We start from the raw sequence: 11,342 nt of genomic DNA on the forward strand, positions 1-11,342 counted from the left end.
TCACAGTAAGATGAATTAAGTCGATTAACAACCACCATATAAGAAATTATCCCCACATTTCCAGGACACATCCCAAGCTGTCATGTGTGCTACTTCAAAATGCTCATGAGTGCAACTGCAAACGCTCTGCCACGCACAGCTGGCAAGGCAAGAAGGGAAAAACAAAACTTCACTGCAAGTAAGCAGATGGTTATCTTTGCTGAAGGCAGTAAACACACTGCCTGCTTTCTGGAAACCATTTTCTAAACATTTATAAATGGAAAAACCTATGTTCATCAAACAATCATGTAAAGAAATGTACTGTGTTCTGCATTGCATTTTTTTTGATGAGTTGCAAACATGTTTTTTATTGTTACAGAATAAAAGAGGTAGATGCAATACTTCTGCATCCTCAGTTTCAGACCCCCATCACAGAGCACAAACTCATATTTTAACACTGCTGGAGAAAGTATTAAAACAACACTTGCAAAAGAAACCTGAGGCAGCAACTGGTGATTTCCTTACTCACTAAGAAGTCCTGAGACATAGACAAAATGTGACATTTTCCTTCAGCCAAAATACACAGTTTTTCACATTAATGAAGCTCCTTCTGGTGCAAGACATGACCTGACCTTGTCAGAGACAGAAGGGACAGAAGGCTCACTGCTATGCTCTTGCTAACATTCTGTGCAGTTTCCATAAGCAGGGATGAACTCCACATTCACTGGAATGACACCCAAATCTCCTGGAGGAAATAGTGTGTGCTCTTCCAGAACAAGCTCAGAGTAGGACAGGAACAGCACAGCCTATCAACAGGTGCTTCCTAACATCTTACATAAACCCCATAACTGAAGATGGGAGGCTAAGCCCCAGTCACTTTTGGAAATAGATTCTTCTCATCACCAAAACCAGAAGACTATTAAGGTGCTGTTCCAAAAGTTACTAAAATTAATACAAAGTCATACATTTGAATGGATAAAGATGACTAAAACAAGTTTTAATGGAAATTTAGCTAAATAAACAAATTTAATACAGTAAACTACTTTGGACACCTATCTATGCCAGTGGGGATTAATTCATGAAAATTGAAAATCTCGGATGCAAACTTGCAGCTCTGACTTGTGTGAAAGTCCAGATCATTTGCCTAAGAAATGAGAAAAACAAAAGCATTTCTGAAAATTTAACAAAGATTCACCCAAAAACATTAAAAGCCAACAATTTTAAAATGTAAATACTATCTGAGGAACAACGACTGGAAAGGTAGTCCTCATACAGAAAAAATAAAGACTACATTGCTAAGAGCTAGATTTATAATACTACATTCATCTTCAGGGCAAACACAGAATTCAGCAAAGTTTTTTATCGTGAAACTCTGGACGTAATTTGACTTCATGTCTTGTATGCAAATGCCTTTGTGTACCACAACCACATTTTACAGGCAAGATATCAAAGAAATAAGAAAAAAGAAAAAAAAAAGGAAAAATTCTACCAAAACACACCAAGCTTAAAGTGCTTGACTTTCTCATACCTCAACCCCAAACATTACAGCTCCGATGTAAAACTGCCAAGAGCAGATTTTCTGTTGCCTTCACCAGTTTCCAGGCAGGCTTATTTAACCAAAACCAATTGTCACCGCAAAAGTGATGAGAGTTAAGTACTAGAAACATTAGATCATTTCATTTTCTCATACGAACACAAACATTAACTGCCACTGAAAGACTGGTTTCTGATCTTCTCGGTCTCAATACAACAATGAAGAAAACATGATCTTGGCAGACAGACAGAAACCAAACCTGAAATATGTAACATTCAGCATTACATGGCATATTATGTTCCATCCAACCCTGACCAACATTTCTTCATGGTACATCAGAGTATTTGAAGAAGGACTAAGTCTTTCCAGCCCTCCCTGTTTCAACATTTGCCAAAGTCATCACCAGAAGTATATGCCTGCCATAACCAACAGCAGTGAAATGAATGCCACTTTCCTGCTGAGGGACAATAATCTTTCCTTTGCAAAGGGACATCTGAGCCTCCAGAGTAAAAACTTCTGTGAACTTCTTAACCTGAAGATTATTTCCTTCTTGCCTTTAAGCACTTGCTCTTCCAGCAAACACACAGAATTTAAAACAGCTCTGCCAGGTGTACTAACAGACACACACGAAGCAGTATTTAATCAAGGTGTTAGCGGGATGATAAGACCAAGACCAAAACTCTCAGCTCATCCCCAGCAACTGGCTGTGTCCTTCACTAGCACAGCAGTCTGAGAGATGACACAGGAGCTGGGGGGTAACACAGAGACGTTTTCTTAACAGTAAGAAAGAAAAAGCACAAAGCCATCTGGACGTTTTCTTGGCTTTTATCACTCCTAACTATATGGTTATAATAAATTTGGGGGGGTTCCCTTTCACACCACACACAAATACAATATTTCAGCCTGTAACTCTTCACAAAGATAACAGTAAGATCAAGGATGCTTCCCGCCCACCCCACTCCTCTGGAATCTGTTGAATGAGCAAATATAAAGCCTTGATTTCTTCAAAACAACACACGTTACAGCAGATCAATGGCATCCTGCTAGATTTAATTTAAAGAGGAATTCCATCATCTTCAGAACTTCATTTAAAAAAAATCACTGGGCTCAACAAATGTCTTGGGTCCCAAGTTTTCCCAAAGACCAAAAGAAAACACAGCGTGTGCGATTCTGTCTCAACGTGATGTCTTAAAGATGCCAACTCACAATGCTGGTCCCAGAGAAAAAGGAACAGCTTGATCAAAACAGACCACATCACAGAGCACTACTCTGCACAACTAGAAATGCATGTGGTGACCTTCCTCACAGACAAATACTGCACAAAATTGAAGCCCAGATCCCAGGCATCACCTCCCAAGAGAAGAAACATTGCACCAATGCTGAATTTTTTTCCTTGGCTTACAAAAAGCATCTCCTACTCAGCCTTCTTTCTAAAGGTGTCCTTTCTGAAAACACTTTTTTTGAATGCCAACAGACTGTGAAGTCAGGCTTTAGTGTGCCTTCATCCAATAGTCTTCAAATTAGTTATTTTTAATATCTTTGCTACAGCTGACTACACACAAACTTGGCCAGTTTCTGTGCGTGCCTCCCACAGGCTCTGGAATAACCATCTACTTGGACTGCTCAACATCTTACTTTCTGCATTCCTGGTCTCAATTTTCAACTTAAGACTACTCCCAGCATGATTTAAATTATATTATAAGGCTCACGTTCAGACCAACCTCAGTAAACATGAACAACTTGGGTTAAAACATTATTCAGGAAGTCATAAAATTTGGTATGTAGGAATCTTTTCAAGGCTTTCAAAACTAGGTTACAGTAAGATATTATGAAATGATTTTAGAACAGCTCATAAAAAGCTCATTTTCTGGTTTGCTGTCGATAGGGTCATATTAGTGTCATCAGTAAATACATGTATTTGCCTTTTATTTTATGTCTTACAGAAACAGATAAATCTCATTTAAGCATCAGCAATGAGGAAGCTGGAAAATCATACAGCTTTCCAACAAACTCCTCGTTGCTACAATCCACCCACCATCTTCTATAAACCTTGTTCTAGCTCAAGTATTTTACTGATTTAATATAAAATGCAGAAACATCAGGAAGGGACAAGTGAGCCAGGGCACATCAACATGTTCTGTCCTCAGCAAATATCTGTAATAAAACCACATTGTGTTGGGTTTTTTCAGCTGACAACTAACAAGGTGAAAACAGTTGCTCTGAGTACATGACCAAAGGGGAACAAATTGTCTACATCTCTTCTCTTCCTCTACTCAAAAAGGGTATTTTGGGCAGACTCCTACATTAAAACAGACAAAAGAAAGGGGGGAAACAGGGATTCACAGACTGGAGTTAACACTCATCCAGGAATATTTTGCCACTTGCTGTATTTATACTGAGTTTGGGTTTAATGAGATGGGCTTTTAGCATTCTCCCACTCCTCCTGGTTCCAGTGTACAGAATCTGTTTATAGATCTGCTAAGGCTGTATCAGTACTGTGCTCTCTTTATAAGCTGCTCAGAGATGTTAATGCTAGAGATTTCTCAAACAAATATGTATTTTGTGGTAAATGCACTGAGAGTGCTTCAAGCCAGATGTCAAACATAAGCTTTTTCTGTACAGTGCCACACAACATAAAAATAACAGTCATTCTTCCACCTCTAACCACAGAAAGGTGAAAAAGTAAGAAATGAGTCCCCTCCTCAGTGTAAAAGGGGACTGAATATGTATTCAATAGAAACTGCTTGGCTGGGGAAGGAAAAAAAAAAAAAAAGAAATTCTGCTCTAAGAACTACAGCAGAAAGAGAAAGATTACAAAGACACAACAGAAGCACCAAAAAGGTGTTTATAACAAGCTGGAAACATTATTTTGTGTATTTCTCAGTTAGTGGAATCTCCTCCAGTGATAAACTCAGATTATGACTTCAGGCAAAAGGGCACAACATGAACTGTTATGGGATGGGTTATGGACCTAACTACAAGAACTACTGTATAAACTACTGTTCCCAACTAATACATATAAAAAAGTACAGAAGAGCCCTGAAACTCATTATGCCTTCAGCTATCTGCCCACAGCACCGGGTTTTTATGTTGTTGAAGACCTCTCAACTACTCACTGCATAAGAAGCTGTTACAATTTAAAAACTTCACTCATACAAGGTGCCAAACCCCAGCACCAGTGTCACACCAGGAAATGTTTTATAATAGTTGAAGGAAGCCATGAGCTGACACCTGTTGATCAGCATAAATCAGCATCTCAGTAATTTAGAGCATCCTCCGTGGAAATTATTTTTTTTAGTATTGCTTTTTACATTTTTAAATAATTTTTCCACACTTCATTCATTTGAAACTATCATTTGCTATTTCTTTATAGTTTTGAATAAGTCAATCCCCCTCCGCCCAAAAAGTGCAATATAAAAGTACAAAATCTCACAACAGTATCTTTAAGCTAGGGGGGAAAAAGAAAAAGAAAAAAGAGTATTTGTCACAGTAAAACTTAATTCTGAGAACACTTTTTGCCAGGTGTGATGATGTCACTCTACTCACTTCCCACATGAGCCTGCAGTCTGTGTTCTCATCCAGTTCCTGCGGCATTCGCTTCTCCCCTGCAAAGGGGCCAAATTTTTCACCCTAAGGAATAATTATACAATAAAAAGAATCAGTAGGGGACAAAAAACAAAAAGGTGAACTACCAAACTCCAGCAGAGGAATAATTTTTAGCTTCAAACAGAAGAAGAGGACAGTTTTCCTTTATTGTCCTACTCTATGCCAAGAAGGTGCACTTCCTTGAGGGCTCAACTTCGAGCTCATTCCCATTCTTTTCCCAGCTTGGAGAGTCTCCTAAAACCACACCTTTCCTCTGCGTGCTTATTTCCCCACTGGGAAGCAGCATTTTGCTTTATCTTAAAGAAGGCTGAAATTTCCAAGTCAAATTTCTTATATTTCTTACAGAATTTTCAGGAAGCACCTTGCAACAGACATCCAACCAAAACACAGTACTTGGCAAGCACGAAGTTTACATTAGATTTATTCCTGAGATTATTTGCAGCGCTGCTTTTTGAAGTGCCCCAAAACAAAACACCGAAGAACTGAGGTTTGATCATACAGAGAGATTCCTTTAAAAATTCAGGGAGTATGCACGTGTCTATGAATTGATTCAAGCCTCCATAAACAAAATTAAAATGTTATACCACCTGCTACAGTCACAACATTGGCTGTGAAGGCATCCATTGATATGTTCTCCCTAAAGTATTTTGTACTGGAGTTCTGTCCTCCACAGACACCACAGAACACATGCTGCCTTGTCCTTATTTGCAGTGACAAGCCCTACCACCTGGAATCCAGGATGCCATGTTCCCTTAGGCATATTCTGATCCAAAAGCTCTATATACTTCTAAGCATTAGAGATTATAACTACATATTAAAGAGCAACTTTGGTGTTTCTTTTAAAAAAATTTGGTTAATAAAAGTATTGATTTTGTCCACATATCCCTTCCCCCAGGCACATTCCATGTTCCCAGAAACAGCCTGCTACATGTTTTCTCTCCTGCTTGGTTTTTACAGAGTGCCTACAGGTAGAGCAAGGAGAAAAAGGGGCATGCAAAAGTTCCAGATTCATTCCTCTTGGAAACAACCAATCGAATTAAAAAAAAAAAACAAAACAAAAAAAAACCCCTTGTATTTAAAATTAAACCTGAAGAGGTAATAACAAAGGAAAATAAAATTGGCATTAAAGAACAAGGCAACAGAACTGAAAGGCAGTATTTTTAAATGTGCACAAAGAGTTCAGCAAAGCAGAAGGTGAAAAGACAAGAAGAGCACAAGACAGCAGCTGGAGCCCAGAGCAGACACAGACGTGGGCAGTGGCAGCAAGAACTGGTACTATGGGGCTTCCTGTCCTTCCTTCTCACTGATTTCCAAAACATCCTTCATTGTTCTGCTAATAAATGATGTCAGAGTTCCTCCCTTGGCCAGCTTTTCAAATCCTGGGATTTAATACTCAAACTGAAACTTCCTCCTTCTCTGACCTCATCAGCAACGAAGGTGAAAACAGGTCAATACAGGTCTGTGTGTACAGCACCTAAAATGTTAATTTTGCCCATCCCTGAAGCCCACACCACCCCCGGGATGAAGCACAGCAGCAGTTCAAGAACAAGGAACACCACACATCATTCCCATCCCAGCCACTCCAAACAAGAAATCTCTACTGCAGTATGTGTAAAACCTTCTAGAAGCTCAAAACAATAGCAAAAGGCATCTTGACCACCTCTGAATGCAGAGTAAATGTAACATGAGCAGTAGGTGATTCAGATTCCTAAGCACTTTTTATGGCTTCTCAAATTTAGAGGGAAAACAAAACCTGATGTCTTGGAACACAAAGGTCCATGGGGAAAAGTGCAATTATTCATTTAGCCTTTTAGGCCATTTTCTTCATATATATTTATATATATATATATATATGCATTATTCCTAGTTAATAAACACGTTGTCATATGCCAATATACATTAACCAAAAACATATTTAAGACTTCAACTTGCTCTCTGATCAGTAAAAGTGAGGCACACGACACAGTCTCAAGTTAGCCACAGAAATGATTGAATATATGAAGGCACATCATTCCAATGCTGAAAAGACAATTTTGAACAGTTGCTTTCAAGAAAGCAGCAGTGACTAATATTCCAGTGGCAGCAGAACTCTGGGAAATGCAATGGCTCTCTGATGGATAGACCAAGAGCCTCACGAAACTGGTGGCTCTGGATCTTAAGGTCAGCAGTTGGAAAACAGAAGGTACACAAGAATCACACCTTTGTTAAGGTAACAAAACAAAAAGCTTCCACCTTTTATGCTTACAAACAAAAAAACCTGAAAGCTCAGGATAACACCTGAAGGTGCACAAGCAGAAGGCAGGCAACAGCAGTTCAGAATGCATTATTACCAAAACTTATGCTAAAAGCAGAATTTTCAGAGGCCTACTTAGCACTTGGAGAGCTGGTAATGGTTACAGGATCATCTGAAACGTGTTTTACCTTCAGTTCAGACAACCGCAGTTGTGTGACAGCAATAGAGAGAAAACGGTGCACTCAGCACCACAGGTTTTACTTCACAATTAAGTGTCACATTCAACACCTCTTCCCAATCCCAAACCTCCACGGAACTTAATGGCTATAAGCTACTCTGTATCACAGCCATCAAGTGTAGCACTTGTGCCCCATCACTGGACAGGAGCACGTGTTGAGAGTGCTTCAGATGTGATTTTTCTTTCCACGAAAAAGAGTAACACACACCCACCCTTCTCCCAACAGCCGTGCCTTAGGTCTCCAACCAATTTTAGCAATATCTGTTTTCACCACTCCTCACAACTCGAGAGCTGGTTCCTCGGCTCATGAAAGCCCAAAGTCTGCCTGATCAGGGCTTTGCACATCCCAACTGCCTGCGCTCCCAGCACAGGGGATTCACTGCCAGAGGACAAAGCCTGTAACAAACCAGACACTCCTAATCCAAACAGACCTTCCTGCAACTGCCCCTGCTTTTACCTTCTGCATTCCACCTGCCATGCACGTCACACTCGCAACACTGCAGTATTTCCAGGATGTCCTGGCAGAGCTGTGCAGGCAGAACTCTGACTACACACACTTTGCCTGTACAGAGTTCTAAAGTGATGTGGAGTAATTCAGATAAGAAATTGCTCTACTTGTCGCTGCATGCACCTCTTATTGGTTCAATAACACTGTGAAGAGGCTTAGCCCCTGACCTCTGAACTGATATTTGCAACTGATATTTTGTATATGCTTGACAGACGTATGCTGTACACGGAGGGATGCTGATTTCCACGAGTTTCACTCTGTTTCAGAGTCCAGGGATTAACAGATGCTAGTAGTGTACGACCTTCCCGTGTGAATCCCCAAAGCTTTCAAATGAAAGTTCAGAACTTAAGGGGAAAAAAAATTAAGCCAAATATCATAAAAATGTTCCCCTTCCATTCCCCCTTAACACTCAGGGACACCTTAAAAATAAGAGACCTCCACCCCATGGTGTCTAAGGCTTGCTGATGAAACCACTGAAAAATCAGGCAAAGGAACCAGAGCCAAAACCCGAACAAAAGATGGAAAGAAAAACATGCAAAATACATAAAAGTGTGCGCTACTGCAGGGCTTATAGCTTCCCAAAGCTATGCCTTGATGTGTCCCGACGAGCCACCATGGACCCTTACGGCTGAGATTCCAGGGGATCACGATCACCTCCGTAACGAGGTGTGAAGTGGCATCACCAGGGTGGGGCACGAGCGACCAGCGGCTCGGCTGCATCACGCCGTTCACAAACCCGGGTTAATTATCCCGAAACGAGGAATTAAATCATCCAGCGAGCTCTAAGAGCCGTGAGGGGGGGGTGGGACGGGTGGGCGGGCGGGCGGGCGGGCACCCCCTCAGAGCGCAGACCGTGAGGGAGGCGGTGCCGCCCGGGGGAGCTCTGCCCTCACAACTCTGCCAAGAAACACAACCAAGCTAAGAAAAAAAAAAAAAGAAAGAAAAAAAGAAGGAAAAGAAAGAAACAAAAATCCTCAGAGCAAAGCCTCCGTTGGCCCCCGCGCCCCTTCCCGCCTGAGGGGGGGGAGCGCCTCGGGAGGTTCCTTGTACCGGGGAGGGGGAAAAGGCGGGCGGTGCCTCCCGTGAGGAGACGGAGCCCGGGCGGGCACAGCGCGGCTGAGGCGAAGTTTGGAGCGGGGCAGAGGGGCGGGGGAAGCCGCCCCGCTCCCCGGTGATACGTGGCAGCCGCTCCCCGCCGGGCCGGGCCGGGCCGGGCCGTTCCCCCGCCATCACCCACCTTCTTCACTCTGCGGGCCGTGTAGAGCCCCATCCCGTCCTGCACCCGGGACGACTTCAGGGCGAACCTATCCGGCACGTACATGCCCAGCATTTTTGCACCGAACTCGGGGCCCCCGCCGCCTGCTTACGGGGGAGGAGGAGGAGGAGGATTCCGGGGGACTCCCATCCCACCGGGAGAAGCGCGCGCGCGAGAGAGAGAGCGGGGGCAGGCGGCAGGAAGAGGGGGCTGGATGCGGGGCTCTCCCGGCTCCGGAGGGGAGGGGCCAGCGCGCGGGACGGGGCGGGGCGGGGCGGCCGCAGGGGGCGCGCGCGCCCGGGAAGGGCGCGAGGGGCCGGGAAGGGCGCGAGGGGCCGGGGCGTCCGGCTCGGATTTACCCTCGGGGGTTTTTTTGTTTGGTTGGTTGGTTTTTTTGGGGTTTTTTCTTTTTTTTTTTTTTTTTTTTTTTTTGTATTTTAGAAATGTGGGTGAACCCAGGTTCGCCTTCCGAAACTCCTTAATCCTTCACTCTCGGGGATTGCCTGTCTCTGAGGGGACTGCCAGTGAAATAGAGAATGAAATAAAATATTAGACATTTAGCTATGAAGGTGTGACTTTGCAAAATGTAAAACTGCTTAAAAGTCTCTGACCAAACTGCGGGCAATTGAGATAAAAAGCTTAGAGAATAAAGAAAAGCTTTTTAGCACGTAGAGAAGGGCGTATAACCTGAAACTGTTTGAAGTGATAAAACTTTAGGTAACTACTCTATAATGGTAAGAATAGGAGGTAAAACTAAGTGTCTATTTAGATAAAGCAAACTGCAAAGGAGTGTATGCGTATAACCTGTAACTGTTTGAAGTGATAAAACTTTATGTAACTACTCCATAATGGAAAGAATAGGAGGTAAAACTAGATGTCTATTTAGATAAGACAGACTGCAAAAAGAGTGTGTGTAAAGATAATTTTGAGCTTGCTGCTTTCACACTGTATAAAAGGCTATGTTATTTCTTGGCTCGGCGGAGTGCACTGGGGAGAACACCTACCCCTTTTGCATTCCCCGGCCGTAATAAAAGTGCTTTTCAGATTGGCAGAGGTTTCTTTGAATCACCAGAAACTGAGCGACCTCCAAAGAACGCAAGCATCACCCTTTTTTTCCTCTAAAAATTAGCATCCTATGTATTCTCGCAACGCGGTTGTCTTACAGCCACTTAGTTTCTGACTAAAACCACACACGGTGTAGTTGAACAGGGAGGAAAGTTTCACTCTAGCAGGTTGCTGATGCCGCACACCTCTGTGAAATAAAACTACAATATCCAACACTGACCTTTCTCTATAGAAAGCTGATTATTTTGCATTGGGGTTTCAGTCCACGTCATACACACAGTGTTGCTCTCTAAACTGAAGTAGTGCCGGAGCTGGAAAGGTTACATCTGATTATGCAGTCAAAACTGCAAAGTATGAAGGCACGTGAGGCAAGCAGAAGGAAAAGGGGGGAAAACTCTATTTATAGACATATTTTAAAATTGTGCTGCTAATAATAATAATAATGAAGCCACTGGAGCATAATAACCTCTTCGTCTTAGTATTCTTCCAGAGACATTAACAGATGTATAAATAGTAGAGTATTAAAAGCTCCTAGTTTCCACCAAGAAGGAAGGAATGAAAGATGTCCAGAATTTTATTTACCGCATGCTAGCGAACAGATCATCACAAAAGTGCATGTATTGCTTTGGATCAGTTGAATTTCTGCCAGTCCATAGGCAGACATCGAGGGAAAAATAAAATAAAAAAACCCACGCCTAACTGAACATGAAACTGCCTTTGACTATTTTTTGATCCCTTACATGTTGCACACAATGATGCCGTTTTGCATTTAGCATCCACAGAGTCATAGTTTAGCATCATAAAGCTGTATTAAAAAAATCTTTATCAAAGGTAACGTACGTCCTCACTAACACACATGTATATACAGAAAAATGTAGGTGGTACTGCATGATATTCAATATATGAGCAAATGCTCTGGTAAAT

General features: G+C 42.2%; 1 protein-coding gene across 2 annotated transcripts in view; it reads right to left on the reverse strand.

Moving 5' to 3' along the window:
• Positions 1–9,577, reverse strand: part of PRDM5 (PR/SET domain 5) — a 55,882-nt gene extending 46,305 nt beyond the window's left edge. For both annotated transcript variants that reach the window (XM_064651420.1, XM_064651419.1), the window contains exons 1-2: positions 9,336–9,577; positions 5,060–5,143 (exon numbers count right to left, since the gene is read on the reverse strand). In XM_064651420.1, coding sequence (XP_064507490.1) covers positions 5,060–5,143; positions 9,336–9,428 — 177 coding nt within the window. In that variant the 5' untranslated portion in view covers positions 9,429–9,577. The remainder of the gene's footprint in view (positions 1–5,059; positions 5,144–9,335) is intronic.
• Between the last annotated feature and the right edge of the window lie 1,765 nt (positions 9,578–11,342).

Source organism: Pseudopipra pipra, chromosome 4 (assembly GCF_036250125.1).
Source record: "Pseudopipra pipra isolate bDixPip1 chromosome 4, bDixPip1.hap1, whole genome shotgun sequence".
Classification (NCBI taxonomy): Eukaryota; Metazoa; Chordata; class Aves; order Passeriformes; family Pipridae; genus Pseudopipra; species Pseudopipra pipra.